The 24,493-nt window shown below is 38.5% G+C and overlaps 1 protein-coding gene and 1 non-coding gene across 2 annotated transcripts; one reads left to right on the top strand and one right to left on the bottom strand.

Moving 5' to 3' along the window:
• Positions 1–3,562: 3,562 nt before the first annotated feature.
• LOC140936620 (neuronal acetylcholine receptor subunit alpha-2-like) lies at positions 3,563–21,965 on the top strand. Its single transcript, XM_073386114.1, has 5 exons — positions 3,563–3,697; positions 10,413–10,561; positions 14,193–14,237; positions 14,491–14,600; positions 20,783–21,965. The coding sequence occupies exons 1-5, from the start codon at positions 3,646–3,648 to the stop codon at positions 21,858–21,860; spliced, it is 1,434 nt and encodes a 477-aa protein (XP_073242215.1). The 5' UTR covers positions 3,563–3,645; the 3' UTR covers positions 21,861–21,965.
• Positions 8,840–8,912, bottom strand: Trnat-ggu (transfer RNA threonine (anticodon GGU)). Its single transcript has one exon. It is a non-coding gene; the product is annotated as a tRNA-Thr (tRNA).
• Positions 21,966–24,493: the final 2,528 nt, after the last annotated feature.

Raw genomic sequence — 24,493 nt, 5'->3', positions numbered from 1 at the left:
AACTTGTGATGTGTTAAACTGTCTTTTTCCACGGAATGTACAAAGTGAAATTCAGCTGCTCTCAAGAGTCTTCCGATATTCATGGCTAGTTTGTTTATTGGGTTTTTCGTTGAGAAATACGTTGCTTTGGCAAAGTCGGAAATCCGATTTCGGATGGCATCGTTTTCGTTTTTCACCTAGGCCTTGCTTGATGCGTAAGACGGTTGAAAAGTCTGAAGCGATTCAGGCCTTACTTGATGGTTTTCAGTGCATCTCGAATGGTAAGCCTGAGTAATTATTGTATTTGATGTTTGTTTTTTATATCTAATTTATTGAAGTCGAGCGTAGTTTATGCGGCTATTTGGTTTATGAACGTTTGTAAGATTTGAGACAATGATCTGACCGAGAGTGACCGAGTATCAGGTTTGATTATAAGCTTATAGAACTTTAAAAAGCCTTTACACTTTTTTTCACCGCAGATAGAAAGGAAACGTTCCAAAGAATATTTAGTTATAATTCTGGCTGTAAAAGAAAGCTTTGAGCGATTTTCTTACCTCTAGTTCATCTTTGAAAAAAGCAAACACCGTCTGGGGAAGCCGGCTTAACCCTTTAAGCCCCAATATCCACTTATAAATTCTCCAAACTGATCTCTATACATTTCCTTTAAGAATTAGTTAAGAGAATTTGATAAAAGATCAAAGTATTTTCTCTTATGTGATCATTTTATTAATTCTCATAACCTCATCTCATAACAATGTATGGATATCATTAGGAGAAAATTGATGTTGGTCACTATTGGGACTTAAAGGGTTAAAACATAAACAAGGATTTTCAGAGACACTTTAATACTTGTCTCCGTGAATGAAAATTGTTGTCTGTATATGTTTCACCGAATTATTTTCCTTTTATTGATTGTTAGTAGTCTCTTTTGCAATTTAAATCGCTGTGCCGTTTGTTTTCAGTCGCTTATGAACATCGCTTGCGGGATTAGTCAAAATGCCGCGCGTATCAAACGCTTTTAAAGATTACACATCGTTATAAAATCATTAAATAAATAATAAACATACTAAATTCTTTATTACGTTGACTAAGCGTATAACTATATTAATCTTAATTTAAAAAGTTTGGCGCTTGTCAAAAGTGAGAACCGGCTAGCCGTATAGGTGATTTTGGAAATTTTGTTGACGGTTTCGCTAAAACTGAGCCCACGCGTGCTTCGATCGTCCTGAACATTGAATGAGTGCAATTTGTATTGCAAAATTGTGAAATACTGCATTCTGTCCGACGTCTGTACGATAAACACAGCGCCTCATGGTACTGTTTCACCTCAGATGTGATGTATAAAAGGTATAAAAGGTTGGTTTACACGTCCCCAGACTTGTTGGCAAGATTTTGTAAAGTAAACTTGTTGAACGCAAAAAATTCGGCCTGAATTGTTTTCCAGGCCTAATCTACGGTGATCAAGAAATGGCGGACGTAAATTCGAATTTTAACTCAGCTGTCGAAGCAAGTCTTTTGGAATTGGAGCGGCTGGGAATGTCGCGTGTATTACGCAATGAGAAACTCAAAGCGATTTCTACACTGGTCTTCGGGACAATATTTGCTCGCAGTACTAAAACCTACACCACTTTTACCTCATGCCAAAATGCTGCCTGTGCCAATACGTTTTTTTTTTCTGGCGAGTAGATCATGCTCTAGAGGGTTCTATGCTTTGACTGAGCAAATGTGATTTTAGCCGCTTGTTTCCCACTGAGAGGTCATGACACGCTTATTGATTTTCTATGGTTTTTGAATTTCTGGTCTCCATGATTTGCCCTTTCCCTGCTAGCAGAGGTCTCTCGTCGTGAGAGACCTCTGCTAGCAGGGAAATTTTCCCTCTGATGCAACAGCGTTTTCTTTGACCTCTTTTGAGGCGTAAAGCTCTCTCTTGTGGCTAAATAAGGCTGTTAGGTTCTTTATTTTTGTCCAAAGTGCCTTAGGATCTGAATAACTAAGCGATTTTCTTTCTAGTCCGATAACGTGATGTTTTCCTGCAATGTAAATTCTGTGCCAGCCATTAATATTGTTTCGTCAGTGTACGCCTGCCCGATATCATTGTTCTTTTGGGAAACTCCGTACGCTGGCAAACGGAGCTCCTGATTGGTGCGGCATAGGGAAGTAGATTGATACCTGTCAATTAACGGTAAGTCTATATTGTTTATTCCATTTCCATTTGCATGCAACTGCGGGAAAGAATTATTCCGAATTCAGAAATGGCGGGCGTAAATTCGAATTTTAACTCAGCTGTCGAAGCAAGTCTGTTGGAATTGGAGCGGCTGGGAATGTCGCCTGTATTACGCAATGGGAAACTCAAAGCGATTTCTACACTGGTCTTCAGGACAATATTTGCTCGCAAGACTAAAACCTACACCACTTTTACCTCATGCCAAAATGCTGCCTGTTCCAATACGTTTTTTTTTTGGCGAGTAGATCATGCTCTCTCAAATGTGATATTAGCCGCTTGTTTCCCACTGAGAGATCATGACACGCTTATTGATTTTCTATGGTTTTTGAATTTCTGGTCTCCATGATTTGCCCTTTCCCTGCTAGCAGAGGTCTCTCGTCGTGAGAGACCTCTGCTAGCAGGGAAATTTTCCCTCTGATGCAACAGCGTTTTCTTTGACCTCTTTTGAGGCGCAAAGCTCTCTCTTGTGGCTAATTAAGGCTGTTAGGTTCTTTATTTTTGTCCAAAGTGCCTCAGGATCTGAATAACTAAGCGATTTTCTTTCTAGTCCGATAACGTGATGTTTTCCTGCAATGTAAATTCTGTGCCAGCCATTAATATTGTTTCGTCGGTGTTTAGCTTAGCTGATTGTACCTTGGAAAAGGAACTCTCGACTCTAGGTCTAGTTTCAGCGGGCTCTAATGGCATTGCACCATAGGCCCGTTTTTGCGGACAAGAAGGTGATAATTTTTGCACTATGTTTCATTCAGTTTGTTGTCTATTCCATGCGGAATCCTGTTGTTTATCGGACCGCGAAAAAAGTAGTGTTTTGCTAACTATTTTAGTTGTTATATAAGCCTTAACAAGGCACTCTTTCGCTGCAGCTCACTCTACTTAAAAATTTTAGACTGAAATGACACCGGTTTAAAACTTCGCAAAGTCAGTTTACTGAATAAATGTTCTAAAATTTGCGTCATTTTCAATTTGGACACGTTGGAATGCCCGGCGTCATATAAAGGCTTTTAATCGGCCTTTGAATGAGTTTTGTTGTTTTAAATTGCCAAGTAGTACAGTGAGTGGCTATTTTTGCTAACCCGGTTTTCAAAAATCCAGGTATAAATATGAATTAAAGAATTATCACTGCAAAGTCATGGATGGATTCGGAAAAAACATTCCTTTTTTCGTTCAATAGACTCTCACTCAACTGTTTAAATCTTCACAGCTCTGCAACACTCGCGTGGCAAAACGGTTCCTCTGAGCGTTTCTGAGCGCTATATTGGGGTACATAATAGTGGGCAAGACCGCATGACGTTTTTCGTATCGCAGGCGCAACCTGGTCTTGGTCGTTGTCATCTAAAGACTTGTTTGCGTCGGGTACAATCCAACTTTCTTTGTGGGCGCTGCTTTGTTTGTGAATCACTAGGTACGGTGCTTCGTGTTCAGTTGTGTTAAGCAAAATCAGCATGAAGTCAGTGCTTTTCTTCGCTTTTGGCGTCTTCCCAGTCTTTCTAACAGGTTAGTTTTAATTAAAGTTTTAAAGGTTTTAAGTAAGAACTCAGTAATTCTCTAGAACACGTTCTAAAACCAAATGCGCTATTCTAAAATGACCAATTTCTGGTAAAAAATAGCCATTTCAGCAGTTTTTTTTCCACATTTGATGTAGTAGGCTTAAAAAGAGGTATTATCTAGAATGAAAATTCAAAATGTTACCATGCACAGGACAGGTTCGGTAATATATTCTTTTTTTAATGCAGATCGGCCGGGTTTCCAGTGGTTTTAGGCAAAATGTTTTACAATGATCCAGGAAAAATTCCGAAAATTTTCAAACGCACTCAAAATAACCACGAAAATTTCCAGCAACGTTTTAATAATATTAAAAAATGCAAGATTAAAAGAGGTTTTGTCATATTACCAAAAATGAACTCAAGGTTTCCAAATACTCACGTGTACGATTGTAACTCAAAATGACGGTGGAAAATTCCACCGACAATTTCAGGCGATGGCTGAAAATGCAAGGATGGAAATTTCCATCGTCCTTTGCTAATCATACAAAGAGCAAGACCATTCAGTACGCGACAATCTTTCAATGGCGATGGAAAATTTTGCCGTCAGTGTTACACAAACGCTGAAAACGTAAATACACTCTCCAAAATCATTTTTCAAACAGGCTGTAAACAATAGAGGATAAAGCTTTATCCCGTCTTGGCTGTAAATGACTACCATGATAAATAATTATCATCTCTAACAAGCCAGGTCAGAAATAAAACGTGTTTTTTAATCGTAATTTCATTGGTGGCGTACAGTTCAGTTATTGCCAATGTCGTTCGGATTTTAGACTGCAAAACAGTCGGGTTTTTTCCCAAAATTGGTTTAGAGTAGGGTAGGAGCAGCGTAAGAGCAAGCGCGTGAGCCTCACATGCTCGAATACGTAGGGCCGGTGAGGCGAGAGCGTTGTTTCCGTGTACAATGTAGTGTTTTCTGGAAGATCAAGCATGAGTGGACGGAAGTGGCAGTACGCCGACAAAGCCTGTTCCTGCTTCTCGAAGAGGGAGAAAGCTGAGCCGAGCGCTTCAGATAATTGTAGAATTTGCAGCTGTTGTTTCAAAACACAGTTCGGCAATTTTAAGAGTGGATGGATAAGCTCTGAAAATATGTTTGTTGCCCCTACTAGTACTAGAAAAAGGTGAAACGTTAACAAAATTGGCCGACCTTCTGATAAACGAACTTTTCGTTGTCCAGTCGACGAAGTCACAAATGACTTGTTGCAAACATAACTTAACAGTTTGCTAAGAGCTTGCATCAAAATTTAGCCAATGGGAATTGCCCGTGGCTGGGAGAAGCGGGCAATTCGAACGAATATATCTTATTTAAAACGGACAGTCCGTATTTTTAGCGTCTCTCCCCAGTCTCGCTTTCCGTTTTCAGCTTTTGTTTAATTGTTCGTGCGTACAGTGTACTTGAATACGCAAAAATACGGACTGTTTTGCAGTTTACGCGGATTTTAACAGGCCGTTTTCACACCGTTTGCTTTAGGGTCTCAGGTCGCTTTTCCCTTTAGACTTGAAGCATATTGAAATCCGACCAATAATGTGTTAAAAGGGAAGAAGATCAGCTGTTTCACATATACCGATTCCATGTCTGTTAACTTATCATGACTTATCAACCTACAGATAAGAAATTCAGTATACCTTCTCTTCTCGGATTAAGCCTCCACCGTGTCTACATTTTGTTCGTGTTAAAACGGTTTCAAAACAGGTGGAAAGGAAATGCAACTCAAACAATGAAATATTCGCTAAATAAGAGTCAGTACTTATCAAATGAAATGAAATGTTGTGTGAAATTTTAAACTGCTATAAATAGCAGTAGAAAAGTGAAACACGGAAACTTTAGAGCTAGCAGGGCGGCAGACATGTATTTTAATTTAAAAAAAAAAAACACCGGAACTTTAAGTCTGTACTTAAAATACAACTTTCTGACAGCGGGTTTCTACTATTCTCGGTTCTCACTCAGGTGAGGAAGCAGACATAAAATCAGAAGCCTTTTATTACAGAAAGTCTAGACTGATCTGGAAAATGAAGGAAGATAAATATACAAAAAGCCTTGCCAAGAATCTATCAGGTCTATGCAATAGTTCATATGCGATATATTCGAAAAAACGTTTTACCCAAATTTATAACGCTTTGTATTCAGACGCCATGTTTGTGTCCCTTTCAGGGGCACAAATATGGCCGCCGGAAACCAACAGAAACATCTGTTTTTGAGTTCTCCTACTTATCCGTGAATCCTTCGCTTGAGGAACTCATAAAGATTAAAGTAATATTTATTCTAAGACAAGGAATGTTTAGATAGCAAAATCTCCAAAAATCCGTAATGTTTTTAACCCACATAAGAGCTTTCCCGGCCGCCAGCTAAATGACGCGTCACGCAAAAGCCTGGAAATTCAAGCATCCTGCATCGCAAAACAAAGAACCCTTTTGAACCGAAAATTTGTTTGTATGAAGGTTTTAAGGTGCTCTAATATCACATGAAAGTAGAAACTCAGAAGAAGGGATAGTTTCTTAGTGATCTCTTGGCAAAATTTATTTAGCTTTTAGTACATAAAGAAATACATGGACTACGAGATTTGACCATGCCACTCAATCATCCAACGCAACTCTTCCAGGATAAGTTCACAATCAAGGATAAAGAATTAAGACTCTCAATCAATCATTTCTTGTCGTCTTAAAGGTGTAGTAAAACCGTAAATAACTCTTTCGACCACAGCCACCGCCCTTTTTTTAACATCCCTGTGAATTAATTTTGGGCCCTTCAATTGAAAATATAAACTCTTCTACATACGTATTGAAGGGTTGGCCCTTTCTTTAGTCGTGTGGGTCTTCTAAACAGAAACACAGCTTGAGAGCCTGCATCTAGAGAGATGAAGTGAGTCAAAAGGTCCGGCATCGAGGAACAATGTCTGTTTTCGATCAATGTTCACTGGTCTCGTTCTTAGCGTAGTAAACCGCATGTAATGACAAACGCAAGACCAGAAGAAAGGAAAACCTAAGCTCCATATTACCGCGGACAAAAATTGGTTACAGCAAAGAAAGCAATGACCAACGGGACCAAAAACGAACTCATTTCACACTGTCGAATCGGCTGCGAAGACGAAATTCTTGTTGTTGTTCCCAGCCCGTTTCGCGCATGCTCACTACAGTTTTCGAATGATTGACAGATTTCCTAACTGGGGCGATCATGGAAAGCCACATGTTAATAGGAGCTTCGCTTTTAGCCCTGGCTAAATCCATATATTACATCAACACACTCGAGCACGGCTCGTGCCCTTACATATGATTCAAATAAAAAATAAATTGTCAATAGAAAATTATGAAGGAAAAATTCGTTGAGTAATCTCATCACACTGAGTGTACTCACTATTTCACCATTTCCGCTCGGCTCCTCAGCTAATTCTTCATACCCAGCTGGCGTTGAAGAACTTTAGAAGATACAAGCAATATTCTATCGATATGATGGTATATTGCCCCAATATACAATCGGTGGATAACACCCTCCTCGATCTGCGTAATTATTCATGTAATGCTCAGCCTCCTTCAAAAATTGTTAATATATGGTGAATTACTTGTTATTCAGATTGAAACTGGGCGGCTGGCATTGTAGTGGTTTAGAACGCTTGCTTTCAACTCGGTAGCCCCGAGTTCAATTTCCACAGCCACTAGCTGGAGTCCTTCGTTCAACTCCTTGAACATTCTTGTAAAAAGCCAACTGGTTTGTTTCCGGCCAGTGGGCATTCTGACTTGTTTCTTTTATTCAAATATATGTTTCTGGCCATATTTGAGTCCCACAATGTAAACCACTGCGTCACCAAGATATGAGGTAAATTGATTTACACACGGTGTCTCCAGAGTCTAAATTAGTGAAGGTAACATCTGAATATTGCCATCTTTGCAAATTATATTAACTTACACAAGAAAAACCAGCTCAGCACGAACAGCTAAATTTTCCGTTAAATTACGTGAAAAGTAAATTCGTAAGCGGCGCAACCCTCGAATGCATCAACGAAACCAATTGTAAACCAAATATTTTGGGATAGTAGTAGATAATTAAAAGTTTCTTTTGGTTTAGTTCTCGCATTACGCAAGACCAAGTTGTAGAACCCTCCAGGGTGATAGAAAGTTAGATATTTTTAATTTTTTTTTTTAAAATTTATAATGTGATTTGTTTTGGATCATAAATATCACCAAGCTGAATCATTTTTTTATAACTAATTGTTTGTAATAATTTGAATCAAGAAGAAGGTATTAAATGTGCCAAGAGTTGGCTTAAAAGTAGAAAGTGTCGGTACCATTGAAATTAAATTGTCGTAAGGCTACTAACCCGTTTAAATATTCAAATGTGTTACTTACAGACTTGGCTGATCATGACGTCTCCGCTTTACTTTAGCTTGCTATAGAAGATCCTTTTGGTATTTCGGTTACTCACGAAAAGAGAACCCGGAACGAATTTTGCGTTGTTAACACACTGAACATCGTCAAGATATTGATCCTTGGCCGACAGTTTACAATGTCACTCGATAGGTGCCCAATAAACAAGATTGTTCTTAATTCGTAAATTCGCTTGGTTATCAAACAAAAATAAAACACCAAAAATTCCCTTAATTAGCTTTTTTTGTTTTGAATATTTTACTTTAAAGAGCGACAGAAAGTGTTAAATGGGCAAAATACGTCAATTTTGCGCAATTGCGCAATAAAGCAAGTAACTAAGGAGCTCTTTTTTTTTTTAAAGAACATTGCGACCACCCGCATAAAGTATAATCAACCTTTTCTGAATTATATTAAACATAACTTCATAAAAGTCTTTTGCATTTAAGTCGTAGAAGTAAAGTCAAATTTTAAATTAGACAACTCCGTAAGAGGGACACAAATGCCACCCGATCGAATCGCTGTCGGACTTCATATATGCTTGTTTTTCTGTTTATTAATTTGAAAAGCGAAAAAAGCAGGGGAAAATGAAACCAAATTTGCGCTTTTGTTTCTAAAATGACACTCTCAACCAGACAATGCGCAATTCCCAATGTTAAATGTGTTTGAAAGTAAAGAATGATCATCGCAGTAAATTTTCCAATGTAAGCAATTGGAAAGAAGAAGCCTGAAAAAATCAGGGCTTCAACGGGATTCGAACCCGTGACCTCCGCGTTACCGGTGCGTTGCTCTACCAACTGAGCTATGAAGCCACACAGTGGGAGCGAGGTCAATTAATTGAGTTCGTCTCTCCCAATTGCTTAAATTGGAAAATTTACTGCGATGATCATTCTTCACTTTCATCTACAACCGCAGTTCAAAAATGAATTATTTCATATATACTTCACATCATTTCACTCCTCACGGGAGATGTGAACTCAATAAATTGACCTCGCTCCAAATGTGTGGCTTCATAGCTCAGTTGGTAGAGCACGGCACCGGTAACGCGGAGGTCACGGGTTCGAATCCCTTTGAAGAAGTTTTAAAATTTCAAAGATGGTTATCGATCTTCACATGTACGACAATGACTTACTTAATTAACTCAAACAATATCAGTTATTTGTGTTTGAAGGGATCTTATTCGTTTACGCGATCGATTGTCGCAAAAGCAGATGTAAACTCTTTTCCTTGATAAGCTTGTTTGCCAGTCGGTTTATGCGTTACACCTTTGTACATCCCACGGGTCAAGATTTGGTGGGTTTTAGCACAAGTCTATTTCACGTTATCAGCGTCATCGTAAGGCAGGCTTTTCAAGTGTGCGGGTGGTCAGAAAATTAGCGGATTTGTAGCAATTACTGCGTTTTTAGTCGGAACTCTTCTCACGCTGAGCGATGTTTACGTAGGTATGGAAAATGGAGTAATTTGTCATCATGTTGTTATGAGATTTAAGGTGGTTTTATTTTTTTGCCATTGCATGTAGTCGAATATGGCAGATTTTAGGTCTCTTTAACCCTTTCCTTCCGTTATGGGAAGATTATAGTTTTGCACTAACTTTTAAATCTGTGACGAAATCCTATGGTGTTATATACCATTCAAATGAAACCTCGTTGGGAGAACTTTTGTAGAGTATCGTTTACTTCTTAGGATTTTACAAAACGAAATTTGTATCGTTCTGTGACTGATTTTCTTGAAGTAGCAAGGCAGTAATGAAGTTTTATTTTGACAGTTACACATTATCTTTTTTAGTATTCAATTAACGGAGTTCCATTTTGCGGATCGGCGATTTTTGGTATGTTGTAGATAAAGAACAAGCTTGAAAGCTCCAAAAAACAAGCAGAGATATAAACACGTTGATCGGGGTCACCATATCACTATTACATTTTGCCCTGATTTGGCTGATGGCTCCGGCAATATTTTCCGGTCTTATCACACCGGTATTACGGCTACTTCACAGCTTTCCTTACAGCTCGTGAAAAAGACCCTGCAGAAATCGAAAAATTAGGACCCTCGTGAATTTTTTTGCTAAAAGGCATTCAAAAAACAGTCTGCGCTCTTTACCGATAATTAGCCATGGAAGACATTTGAATCAGCAGGCAAGTTTTTTTCTTCTTTTCATGTATTTAATCTAGTTCATCTAATTCCCACGTGTCATCGCTGAAATGTTTGATTACAGTTGATCAGCGGTTTACAATACTTCAGTACTGAAAATCGTTGGAAGTCTCTTGTTTTACCAAAGAATGACAGCTGTCTGTTTTTATTTTTCGCTGTTCCAGCTCAGGAAAATCGCAACGATGCAGAATCAAGGCTCATTAATCATCTTATGAAAAACTACCTCAAAAAAAGGCAAATACTCCCAACAAATAACCGCTCCAAAGCTGTGGTCGTAACCTTTGACATGGCATTCAGTCAGCTTGTTGATTTGGTAAGTAGAGTTGGGTTGTAAACTCAATCTCGGTACGATTAATTCAGTTTTAATGGAGTTAGCCCGCTTAGCATAGGTCGTGGTTAATTGGCAGCTGATCCTGCCCCCCTGCCGCAGTAGTAGGGCTGTTTGAGGACAAAAACAACGATCCCTGTTGATTCTGCGACTGTTAGGCCTTTATTTCCCTCTCTCGAAAATAACAATTAAAAAAAGCCTAGTGATTAGCTAATTCAGCAAGTTACACATCAGTAAATGATACCAAAAGGAAATCCCCTGGCTCATTGAAAAAATAGATCTGGTTGAAGAGAGATGTTCTGAGGTACTTGAATAAGCTCTCAGTTGAAACACTTCAATACATACTTGGAGCTGACTTGCTCCGTTTGGCAACCCACATAAACTCACGCATTTCTGACGCTTTCTATTCACGTGCCAGGATGATCAGTTACGGATATTTTCGTAAACGGTCTCGTTTTGGGGATACGTTTGTAAACGGATAGAAATCGTTCTCGTGTAAACATCCATAAACACACAGGTTTCCAGTGCGTTTTGATACAAAACTTTAAAGGGCTCGTGTCGGTATAATTTCATTAAAAATCAATCTTGTAAAGTAGAACTTTGGTAAAAATGGATTAAATAAATAGATTAAATAAACTCTGGAAAGGGCAACGCCGTTACTGTAATAAGCAAGCTGCACTTAATTTTCGATTGATCAATCGTCAAGGATTTTGCTCTTAAACAGACTTAAATTCCTAAGAGTCATATTCTCAAAGCTGAGGAACGAATTATATTGTATCTTATGGGTCTGAAATCAATAAATAGCAGTATCACCGGACTACTTTCTTTTATAGGCCACTCTTTGGGCAGGGAATTCTGTCGCTTATAAGTTCGAAACATTTTAGAAAAACCTATTTTCAACTATTATCTGAGTTTGTTTAATAGCTTTTAGTATGAAACGTCACCTGAAGAGCACCTTTCCAGCCAGATAGACAATACAACTGAAATAATTGGTTCATCCGTTAAGCAAAAGGTCTCAATCAGCATATCAATAAAACAAATACATATTTAGGGTAAATTTCGAGGCCTTTGCCAACAATTTATTCGCCACAGCGGTGCACATTTGTTAACCACTTAATTTTAATTTTGTCTACTTTGGGCGTATAATTTTACGCCCTTTTTGTGTAACTAGTTCATAGATAATTAAGATTTACATGCTGATAGCTAATGAGTTGTGAATACTGTGAAGAGAGTCGGCTACTTCTGCATTCGTAAACAGCTATTTCGAAGAAGCTTGTCGAAAAAAGTGCACGTGACAATCCCGAAAGGTATTGTGGGTGGTTTTGAGTTCACTGTTCATCAAAGAAATTAGAAAGAATGCCACGAGAGGCCATGGACGTATGTTTGCGAGTGCGAAAGCAGAGCAACAAAAGTAGGTTCGACAGCTACAGTCGTCAGGAATAGTGTATTGATCATATCCCATATTACCTTGTCGCGTGCACATTTTTTTTCGACAGCTTTTTCAAATAGCTGTATACGTCCGTATGTCGTGAATGCCGAAGGGCCGTTCTTCACGATATCAAAGCAAAACAGGGTTTATTTCACAGCTTCGATCCTCACAGTACAATGGCTCGCTCACACACTACACAAAATCGTGACTTTCTTGAATCTATAAGCTTTAGATTTTAATGCGATCTGTCATCAAGTTCTCTGTCGCTCTGACAGACGAGTGAAACTATTAATAACAAAATCAAAGGAATAAAATCACGCCATCTCACAATCACGCTACACTCTTGCTTCATAACACGTACAATAGACCGGTTGTACTCTATCTTAGAGGCCTGTTTTGATGTTTACTTCATTTAAGCCGAATTTCGTTCTTAAGAGAAGGCAAAACCGGCTTTGAAAATGCTTGTGTAGGCATTTATGTTGTAAGCGAGTGGGCTTTCATTTATGGAAGGGGGGTCTGTAAATTCAGAAGATATGTCTGCAAAATATTCCCTAGAGCCAGCTGGCCTTTCTTCTGTAGTGAGCAAAAAATATACTGTTGTTAGCTCCCCGCCCTCCCGCACAGGTCATGTCCTAATAAATGAGATCAAATGAAATCACTCTAATCCAATGAACCATATGTTTCTGATGTTCAGTAGAGTCAAACAGCTCCAAGATTAGAAAGCCGCATCCTTCGCAACTACTTTTACCTCAACGATACATTTAGAATGATTATTTTTCTTTCTTTTTACGATTTACTTAGCTGACCCTAGATAAGTCAGGAAATACGTAGGCCTTTGTATTGTCTAGAGATTTCTTTTTCGTAACCTTGTTTGTGTACACCACCGTCCTACTGTGTTACAGAGATAAGGTTCTTATCAACTGAATCTTCTCCGTCCATCAAAGAAAAACGAACTTGGCCAGTATCCAGGTATCTTGACCTCACGCATGGAAAATCGCGTGATGTTTTAGATCGTTAAGGAATAATAAGTCACAGGATCACGATCTGGAATGTGCATTTGGCTGGTCACGCGATTTTTTATGATTTATAAAGTACTTTTCAGTTAAATTACCAGAACCTTGAACTTGTGTTCAGCAATCAACGTGACTGGAATTCCTGCATTAATCTCAAGTGTTGTTGTTTTCGTAAAACTTTTATTTACGTTACTCGGACCGAGTCGTTCGAGTAACCTTGGGTTAAATACAAACACAGCATATGTGTTGTCGTTGTAACAAACCCTGGGCTTGCGCAAAATAAAAGACTTAATAACGTGGTGGCGGGTGTTACGTAATAACCCCTACAGATTTGATTAAGGTTACTGAAATCTTTGGAATTACCCGAGTGTACCGATATTCAAGCGACTGTGGATCAATTAATATGATTCTTTAGCCTAGTTCATTTCAACTTTAATCCCTCGGTTTGGAAACTTTTCGGAAAGTCTAATATGAGCGCTCGGCTAGCCGTGCTGAACCGCTTTACCATGTTGTCTCGACTCATACCTTCTTTCCTCATAAAATTATCAGTGTGTTTATGCAAGAGGGTGGGCTGGCCCGCTGCCGAGATCTCGGATGCTCAAACTGCAAAACTGCAAGCGGGCCATCCTGCCTTCTCATATTAACAAGGCAATGTTATGAGGAAATACGGCATGAGCCGAACCGCCCGGCTAATTGGGATAGCTTATCTCAAATAAACGGGACCTAAACTGGATCTCTCAATTTTTGATTGTTAGAGGATCATAAATATGTAACCCTCTCTTAGGGCCTGTTTACATGCAGGTGGGGTGCCCCAGATGGGTGAGGTAACATGTGGAGGGTCACCCCAACCTATAACATGTAATCGTGATCAAATTGAAATGAGAGATTATGTGGACTGACGGGTTACCCCACCTAAGCGGGTTACCTCACCTACCTGGGGTCCCCCACCTTCATGTGAACAGGACCTTCATGCTCATTGAAATTCTGGTGTAGTTAAAAAAGCATGCAGTTATGATTATTTATCAGCCTTGACTGTCCCATATGTTATGTTTGTGGGCGCTTGTGTTGCCCATTCTAAAGTTAGGAACTTCAAACAAGCGACTATCAAATACTTAATGCCAAACGTTTAACTGTATTCCTTTTTTTCTAATTAATCGTTTTTTTTTCGTTGCAGGATAGCAAAGACCAAATAATGACCTGTAATATTTGGGTTAGGCAGGTATTTTTACATTAATTGTGTCTAAATCTGATCCAGAGAGAAGACATAAAAACGTTACCCATTTCCTTTTGTGAAGCAAGGAGACTAAGTCCTTGATTTCATGTTTCAGAGAGATATAGTGACTTAGAATGTGTAAAGTTTTGAATTTTTACAGTTTTTGGTTTCTCTGAATGTTACCTTCCCAGCAGTTTTTAAAAATCAGGTTGAATAACATGATTGTATTCTAAAACGTACTTTTTTTGTCGTTCATTAGTTTTGGACCAACCACCGACTATCGTGGGACCCTGCTGAGTTCGAGGAAATCACTGTCATCAACGTCAGTCCTAAGATTGTTTGGAAGCCTGATATTCTTCTTTTTAACAAGTAAGACTTTTAGATCGAACCTCATTCTTCAAGTATGAAATACAATATTTATCACTTGAGTATTCCAATCAACTTCGTTGTCTTGCATAACTTATGAAGTGGTTTATGACAATCGTCAGTGCTGTGGAATCAACCTCAGTCCTAGGATTGTGTGGAAGCCTGATTTTCATCTTTATAACAAGTAAGACTTTTAGTTCCAACCCCATACTTCAAGCATGAAATATAAAATACATCATATGAATATTCGAATCAGCTCTTGTTGTCTTACATCGCTTATGAAGTGGTTTATGTTTTGCTTTATTGTTTCATTATCATTTTGAAATTTACATTAAATATATACACAGAATTAAGAAAGATGAGGCAAGCGAGCCCATGGAAGCCAATAAGGCTTATGAAAGGGATCACCTTTAAAATATATGACTTAATTACTTAAATAAAATATTTGCATAAGCAAGACAATCTTACTAAACACATGTTATTTCTTTACAACATAGAAAATAATCATTAAATAGGATAAGAATAGATAAGGCGGAACGAGCAAAGGCAAAAAGAAAAAGAAAAAGTGAAAAAAATGCAAATATACGAGAAAAAAAGCGAAAGAAGCGAAAAAGTACACGCAAGCATTAAGAGAAGTAAACTATGCTTATACCAAGAAAAATGACTTTACTTCAATATTAGAGGAATTCTGAATTCCAGAGCCAAGGAAATTAAATATTTTGGGCCCTTGAAAACGAAGTGAAAATTTACAGTACGTCACAGTTAAATAAAAACATGCCATTGAAACTATCAGGAAGAAGGTTGATGGTTTATACCAAATCCCAAAACATTACTTAGCACATTACCTTCAGATAGATATTAGTCTATTTGAAACATAAAAAAACTGTTGTGTATTTCAATCATTCATGCTAAAGTACCAAATATAATCATTCAGGGGCACCCAATAGATCTGCTCCTCAAAATATCTCTTCAAGCAAATTTTTGCGGGCTGGGAGATTTGGGAGGAATAATATGTCCTTGGAAGGAAAGTGTTGCTGGGAAAAAGTCAATTCAGGGTGTCTGAGGGGATTTGATATCTAGAATTGCGTCATCTTCCATCAGTCTTGCTGGGAGTGAGGAACAGATAAATTTTTCCCAGCAATCTTCCAAAATGCTTAAAATGGCTTTAAAAAGCTTTATTCATGCTTTGTTGTTGTTTTTAGGTCTTTTTCTCAAAGTTTCCCGTTGGGTGCCCCTGATCATTTCTCAGACGTCCTGCTAGCAAAGCGAAATGTTTCCATTTCGTCTTCGTAAACAAGATGGGCGAAATATTTTATTAATAGTTTCAGTCAATTTAAGATAACCAACTGGGAAGACATGAGATTATCATGACCAATAAATAAAAGGCGTACATCTTTCCTCAAAGCTATGTTTTCCTTGCTCTAATAAAAAAGAGAAAGACTGTGTGTGAAGTTTTAAAAACATTTAGCGCAGGCGAGTGTTTTAAGACTGGATAAAACCACAAATTGTGAGTTTATCGACAGGCTTTAAAATCTTTCATGTAAACTTGTTCTTTCTTCCTCTAATCTTCAAGTTTTATTCTGTTTCAGCAAATGAAGTGGAGCTAAAACCTTCGATGAAAGCTCAATTGCTTGTGAATTTTCTTCGGCAGAGTAAATAATTAATGTATTTTCGAACCAGGGAACTAAAACATGTTCTGAAAATACTAACCACAGATTTTGGATAGTGTTATTCAAAAATTACATCATTGAAAAAGGGTAGAAGACATCGACGAGTGGAATATGAGTCTAATGTTGCAAAAATTCGAGGTTTCCTCATAAAAAGGTCTTTTTAAACTTTCTTAATATGGTATCTTCACCACCCGCCTTTCAGTTTCAGAGTCTCTTACGATAAAAAAAAACTTCGTTATGGACACAGAATAGGGCTAGCTAGACATTCGGCAAATGTGATTATTAACCCAGAATTTTATGCTCCGGTAATATTTCGCGATTTATACGAAAACAGTACAACTGGTTTTCAGCCCGTCTCCTCTTAAAGCGCCAAAACAATATAGAAATAATGAAAATGATCGAGACTTTTCCTTCTGCAACTGGTTATTCCTAGCCGTGGGCTGCATCCGTTGTTGATCTTCAATTACCGTAAAGCTCATCAAGGTTTTGGGATTTTCCCTATGCAGTGCACTGACTGTAAAGCGGTGACGTCATTGCATATTTCGCATTTATGTAGCGAAAATTACTGCTAGTTTATACACCGATAGATTTGCGCTCTTTTTGACCATTTCTGGACACAGACAATAACTCCTATATTTTATTTAAGTCTTGCAGGATAAGTGAAACTATTAAAGGTGTTACATTTCTCCCTAGCTCAGATTTTTTTGTATGACAAAATCACGAACTCTTTTAATTAGTACTGACTGCTTGCATCCAAATGGGTTTATCAAAAGCTTAAATAGCTGTAATTTTCTACCAATACCGGCTAATACCCCTCATAAAAGTGTTGTTCAAATTTGTCAGGACACAACCAGTTAAAAAGCATTACTCACAAATGAACTTTAATCAGCTAAACGGATCTTTTTTCCCTCCATCATTGTTTTCAACTAACTCATTTTTACCTGTCGTTTTCCTATGTCGCAATCAATAAACTAAAACTTCTTCAAAGAACAATACAGCTGCGCCCGGTTTAGGTCTGCGGGCGCACAGTAACCAGGCAATTGTTATCGTTCATTTTTGAGGTTGAGCGTAAGACTGGGACGATGTTGTGTCGAATTGCACCATGGGACTGCCCTGGTTTTTCATTGGCTGTTGCAATGTCGCGCAGGAAACTGGGGAAAATTTCATCCGCAAAGATAGTCCCATAGAGCCTTTCGAGCACAACACTGAGCCACGCAACTTGACTGAAATGACTCATTATCGCGGACATAATCTAGCCTAAACCAGCAGAAGACTATATGTGTTAAACTGTCAACACAAGCGAACTGTCGAGTGATCAGTTTTATTCACATTTATTCATGTTTTATGGTGTTGGTATTACACAGGGGTGTTATTTGCACACTTTCTCAAGGACTGAAGTAATAAATAAAGGTGTATTATTGAACTGAATGAATGCTAGGTGCATACAAGACAGCTTTGGCGAAAGTAAGTGCTTTTGGAGTACTCACATGCACTAAAAAAAATATATTTGAGTCACTCTTTTGAAAATTCAAATATTGGTAAAAAACGTTGCAATGATGATTATATTCCGGGCTTTTTCGTCAACATTAATTCCCTTTTTTCCATTCAATTTCTTTTCTGCCGTGCCCGAATTCTGCCTTAAACAAAAAAGGCCAAGAATTCCTATCTCACCTTATTTAATATCATAACTTTTTTGAAAACAAATATTTATTACATAGTCGCCAAATTGGATTTTTCTTAAGGAGTTAGTCCATGACATTTTGCTTCATTTTTCAAATAGTAATGGCGCTCCTTAAGCGATTTGGACAGCTGTTATTTTCGTTAGTTCTATTTAGGAACAAATGGAACAAATAACACAGTGGATTTTCAGATGTGCAAAGTGAACAGCAAAAATGCATTCTTTGGTTCATCGCTACTTTCTTTCCGTTCCTACTTTTGATTTAATTTGGTTTATCCCATTTGAGGAAATTACTTCAGAGAACCGACAATGAAAGCAATACCTACCCCTATAACTCCAATGTTGATACCGTCAACTTAGCAACATTTTGTAGTGGAAGTGGAGAAGAAAAAGCCATTAATTGTACCTATTAAGGAGTAAGAAATTATGGAATTAAGTCTAGAAATCACTTGTTTTGGCATTCACTGCATTACAACATCTAAACGTCTACTTGAAATAACACTTCAAGATGCCTGGAACGTTCAAGTGGTCCAAATTTCCCGTCAGAATAGACTTGTGACAAAACTTTTGCTCGGAATACGGTCAAAGGAACACAATATTGGAGATGTCCTTTAGGACAAAGTGTCTCTCCTCATTATAACATCGATTATTGTTAATTTTGGTTTATTTCTTGACTCATTTCGTTTTTTTCTAATTCTAAAATTGTCCACCTGGCCTTATTTTAGAGATGGATGCCCAACAACTATTATCCTACAATAGAGTCCTTATCTAGCGAAGAAACCTTAAAGATGTGGTTTGATTTATCCGTGGTCAACTCTATCTAACTTTTGACCTAGGCCACGTGAATCTACGTTCTGCGAACGCCGTCTTCTGAGCGCATGCTGGGGGAATATAAGTCCCTGTTGAGCGATTAGAATGTTGCAACGCAATTACTTACGGCTGTAAGGACTGTTAAAAAAAATCGTTCAAGAAAAAATTAGATTAACGCTATGCATGTCCGTTATTTCATGACCGTGCATCAAAGCTACCGTCTTGTAGTTTTTCTTTCTTTTTCTTCCTTTTTCGTGTATTAAAAAAAATGCGTGAAATGCATACATGGACGTACGCAAAAGTTCTTACGAGAACTTTAAATTAACATATCGTTTGAGCCTTCGCCGATACGATGCAATTGAGCAATTCTTATATACCCCACAATTGTAACAATAGATTGCCGGAAAAAGTAACGCGGATCATAAAAATCATGTACATGTCCACAACGAGAGAGTTAAAACCGAAATCGAAGTCTTCTCAGTGAACGTCACGTCTTGGTCTTGGATTTGATAAGAAGATAAGTTTTGGATCACAGCAAGTTAAAAAAGAGTCTCGCTGTCTCCCTAAGTATCGGATTTTTAATTAAAGCTTATGTAAGCTTAGAACGCCTACTCTGCAAATAATACTCGCATGACGTAGTTGTATCGAGAAATAATAACTTCCAATTTTAAAAAAGTCAAAAAGTGTGTAACTAGCTAACAGTGCTATTGTATATCGTAAATATTAATATTTATAAAATTTTAAATTAGTTTAACACTTGTATAGGATAGTTTACCGAAATTTCCCATGATAGAAGCGGTTAGTAAAATAAACATTTTAAAATAAATTACAGGGTATATCTTACTGGATAAGACGGGTTTGACCTTCGCTTAGAGCTTCCAAGTGCTGAATAAACTGAAGTTTAGGAGAGAGATTGTTATTTCGACGCCAGCTTAGGAACAGGAAGTCTTAAAATGGGCTGTTTTAGTGCCCCGGAATTTTGCCCTGAAGGAGTAACGGTGCTGAACTCAGTGGGAGCGAAGAGGACAGGGTCACAATATTGATCAGTATGTGTGATTAACAATTACATATTGAAAATCGCCCAAATGATATCCAAAGTTCAAAGGCGCTTACCATTTACACAAACCATCCGGGTGGAAATGTTGTGCATATATAAACCGTTAATCTGTAAAATTTGATGTGGTGGTAGAACGACTCGGTATAAAGTGTATCCAAAGCAGATGAATAGGCTTAAAAGACTAGAAAAACTGCATCGCCTTAAATTACAGCCCATGTCTTGTGAAGCTCCCCAAACAGAATTGCACGAAACTGAAAACACGTAGTTTTCATGAGAGTGTACTGACGACACTGGACAAGCTAAGTTTGGGTTTGATGCGGTCCATCTCGATACCAGTTAACCCTTTAAGCCCCAATATCCACAAACAAATTCTCCAAACTGATCTCTATACATTTCTTTAAAGAATAAGTTGAGAGAATTTGAGAAAAGATCAAAGCATTTTCTCTTTGGTGATCATTTAATTAATTCTCATAACCTAATCTCTTGATATTGTATGGATATCGTTAGGAGAAAATTGATGTTGGTCACTATTGGGACTTAAAGGGATAAAACGATGTTGGCGGTTTTTACAATTCTGTCGCATCTGCTCAGTAAATGTTGCATGTAGTGTGCACGACATGTTAAAGCGTATGGCTTTCTTGAGTGAATAATTTTGTGAGCAATATTGCAGCTCATGTTGTGGCATCTGTCCAAGCCTTAAACTATAAATGGCGTTTCACATCTTACATTTCATAAGTACTTGCGTTTGTTCAAGCCTTCGCTCCTTTGAAAATCCACAGGATGCCCAGAGTCTTGCAACTTTGAAATACTGGGTGCCCGGTTAGAGGTGCGGTGCATGGTTAGAAGGCAGCTCTGGTGTTAATTTTGATTTATAGCTGATGAATGCTAGTAGTGGCCAAACGGAATATTGTACTTAACTACTCTTTATTCTCTTCGCTATATTTTGTCTAACAGTTTCGCGTTATTTCAGCATAAACGGCGTCGGGAGAGAAATGTACAACTTTGACACCAAGGTAATCCTACATCACGATGGCCGAAACGAGTGGTTCGCGCCAACAGAAATCAAGTCCATCTGCAAGATCGACATTACATTCTTCCCTTTTGATGAACAAACGTGCTTTTTAACTTTTGGCTCTTGGACCTACAACAGTCAACACTTGGATCTTGCGCTTAAGAACAACACTGCTGACCTGCAAAAGTACACCCGTAATGGCCAATGGACCTTAGTCTCCGTAAACGCCACGAAAAATACAGTTAAGTACAGTTGTTGCCAGCATCCTTTCGTCCACATAACATTTACCGTACACATTCGTCGTCGGCCTTTGTTTTACGTTCAAAACTTGATTCTACCTTGTATATTACTGGCTACTCTGTCAGTGTTTTCGTTCTCTCTGCCGCCTGGTTCTGGGGAGAGAATTGCTTTGGTCATCACGTTACTTCTTGGACTTACCGTTTATATGTTGATTTTCACTGAGAACACTCCTCAAACATCAGAGGTCACACCTTTGATAAGCAAATTCTTCATCGCCATTTTGTTTGAAGTAGCCGTCTGCCTGATCGGAACATCGGTCACCCTTCGATTTTATTTCAGTGACCCGGAAGAAGAAATTCCCGCTTGGGTTGATTTCTTTGTATTTGGCTGTCTTGCAAGGGTTTTGCGAATGAAACTGAACGTCAAGTCATCCGAAAATCGAGAAACTATCAGATCGAAACGCCAGTCCAAGGGTTCGACGTTTTTAAATAAATTATTAATCTGCAAAGGAGGTGGACATACTTCGTTGAGCGGCAGCCAGATGGAGGTAAAAAAGTGCTGTGAATTGAGGAATCCTTTGGATAAACGACTGGAAGAAATTACCCACAAAATTAGCGATATCTATGGAAGGGTTGTCGAACAGGAGAACATGGCAGGGAACAAGGACAAGTGGCATTTTGCTGCGTCTGTTATTGACCGGTTTTTCCTCATCCTATCGGGTGTGACAATTTGTCTCTCTGTTATCACTTTTTATTTTATGATTCCAAGATACGAAGGACAAAAGGTGATCACCTAGAGAATCACACCAACCATTGTACAGTCTTGTTCAATACTCATCACTTGCTCCAGCGCTGAAGTGTGGCTGGGTATTGTGATGCAAACGTCAGACGTCATCAGTAAAAGCTGCCCTTTCTTCATTGAAATGCTGACTTGGATGGGGCGGGGGGGGGGGGGGGAAGGGGGTAACGTGGCTGAGTGGTTAGCGTGTTGGACTCAAAATCGGGTGGTCCCGGTCAGTGGTCCCGTTCTGACCACTAGCTGGATTTGTTTCTCGGTCGCCCCGTGTTCAGATCATCGGTCGAGCTTGTAAGTCGCCAACTGGTTGCCTCCTGTAAGTTGGCAGTTGACAGGAGGTAACAAATCTAAGGTTCGTGACCATTCTACTTTCAATGCAAAATCTTTCATTGACGACTTGCAGAATATTAATTGGAATAATATTTGCAAACATACGTATGCCAATCAATCGTTCTCCAGGTTTTACAAATGCGTCAACAAGACAATTAACAAACACGCCCCTTTAAGAAGTATATCCAATCGTAAACAAAAATTCCTTGCTAAACCATGGCTGACTGCAGGTTTAAGAAAATCAATCAGGATAAAGAATAACCTCTTCTATACCTCAGACCGGGACAAATACAAATTGTACAGAAATATAATCATCTATCTAACGAGATTAAGTAAAGCGAACTACTACCAAAGCCCGGGGGGGTGGGGGTACTGCCATATATGGGCTATATGGGTATGTGCCGCTGTGAAGGGTATGGTTTTCAAGCAGTTTACTCTAGGATAGGGTATATAAATCAGAGCGTTTGGGTCTAGAATAGGGTATCATTTTTCAGGAAACTGATCAATTGATTGAAGATTTTATCTAGACTGGGGAAACAGCTACTCTAGGATAGGGTGATTTTGGGAGTTTACTCTAGTATAGGGTAGCAAAATTCAGCTGAACTAGCTATGGTATAGGTCAAGGGTTCCAGGGTCCCAGCGGCACATCCCCACCGAGAAATTCCTAAAGTGCCCCCCGGGTACCAAAGTTTCTTTGATCTCAACATATGTAATATGCGTCAAACTTGGAAAGGAATTAACGAGCTAATTGGAAACTGTAAAAAGAAAAACAAGCGCAACTCAACTAACTTTATTTGCTCAAACCCGAATGAGGTTCCAACTAGTGACCCGAAGGAAATAAGCAATATTCTTAACAAATATTTCGCCACTGTTGGGAGCAAACTGGCTTCTAAAATTCCTAAGACCATAAATACATTCTTTGATTATTTAGATTCGCCACTTAATCGCACTTTCTTCTTTGATCCTATTATTCCGGAAGATATCAATTTAGAAATTTCAATTTTGCAAGACAACAAGGTCCATGGTCTCTACTCTTCAGTTAGGCTGCTGAAATTGGCAAAAAGGGTCATATCCGTTCCTCTAGCCACGATTTTTAATCAGTCTATTTGCTCAGGGATTTTTCCATCTGAACTAAAGTGTGCTAAGATTATCCCGATATTTAAGGACGAAGATGACACTCTGCCCGAAAACTACTAACTACTAACTACTTTCTCTGCTATTGATTTATAACAGGATTTTTGAAAAACTTTATGTACTCCAGAGTTACCAAGTTTGTCAAAGATTGCAACATTCTCTATAATCAGCAATACGGTTTTCGCAGTAAGCACAGTACTCAGCATGCTATACTTGATATTGTTAGCACAATTCTCCAAAATATGGACAACGGTAAATTTTCGTGCGGTGTTTTCATCGATCTCAAGAAGGCTTTTGATACTGTTAACCATGAGATTTTGTTAGCTAAACTTGAAAATTATGGTATTAGGAGTGTAATCAACTCCTGGTTCAGATCATACCTGACTGATCGAAAGCAAACTACGGAAGTTAATAATGTTGTGTCTGAGGCTGAGAGGACCTTGTGCGGCGTGCCACAAGGCTCAGTCCTCGGACCACTCGTATTCCTACTGTACATCAATGATATTTACAAGTCCTCTTCGTTATTTGCCTTTTATCTATTTGCTGACGATACTAGTATAATACTTGCAAATAACAACCTAAAGGAACTCAAAACACTTGTTAATCGCAAGCTTGGCAATGTCAAGGAATGGCTAAAGGCCAACAAACTGTGTTTGAACATAAAAAAATCAAATTTTGTGATCTTTCGTCCCCGGCAAAATAATATGCCCATCATACCTAGGATTAGAATTCTTGACTCCGTGACTAACACCTACGCAAACCTTGAAATGAAAGATTATGTAAAATATCTTGGCTTAATGATTGATTCAAATCTTTCATGGAAATACCACATCGAATGTGTCTGTCACAAAATCAGCAAGTCGATAGGAATTATAGCTAAGATTCGACATTATGTCCCGCGTCGTGTTTTACTTTCAGTTTACAACTCATTAATTGTCCCTTACTTGACTTATGGTATTTGTGGTTGGGGAAACTGTGTCCTGACATTTCAAAGAAAGATCGTAACTCTACAAAAACGGGCCTTACGTCTCATTTACTTCAGTAAGTCTAAGGAACACGCCGTACCCTTCTTTCTCAAATCAAATTGCCTTCCCCTGCCTAGCCTATTTTTCAGAGATTGTAGCTATTTATTGTATGATATCAACAGACAGACAGCACCAGTTAGTACAC

This window comes from Porites lutea, chromosome 5, assembly GCF_958299795.1.
Source record: "Porites lutea chromosome 5, jaPorLute2.1, whole genome shotgun sequence".
NCBI classification, from domain to species: Eukaryota; Metazoa; Cnidaria; class Anthozoa; order Scleractinia; family Poritidae; genus Porites; species Porites lutea.
This window is presented reverse-complemented; position numbering and strand designations above follow the sequence as displayed.

What these genes read in the sequence shown, in the direction of transcription:
- LOC140936620 (XM_073386114.1), top strand. Translation starts at nt 3,646, where the DNA reads ATGAAGTCAGTGCTTTTCTTCGCTTTTGGCGTCTTCCCAGTCTTTCTA. An exon ending in TCAGTCAGCTTGTTGATTTG is followed by an intron (nt 10,562 to 14,192) that starts GTAAGTAGAGTT and finishes TTTTCGTTGCAG; the next exon opens with GATAGCAAAGACCAAATAAT. An exon ending in GTAATATTTGGGTTAGGCAG is followed by an intron (nt 14,238 to 14,490) that starts GTATTTTTACAT and finishes GTCGTTCATTAG; the next exon opens with TTTTGGACCAACCACCGACT.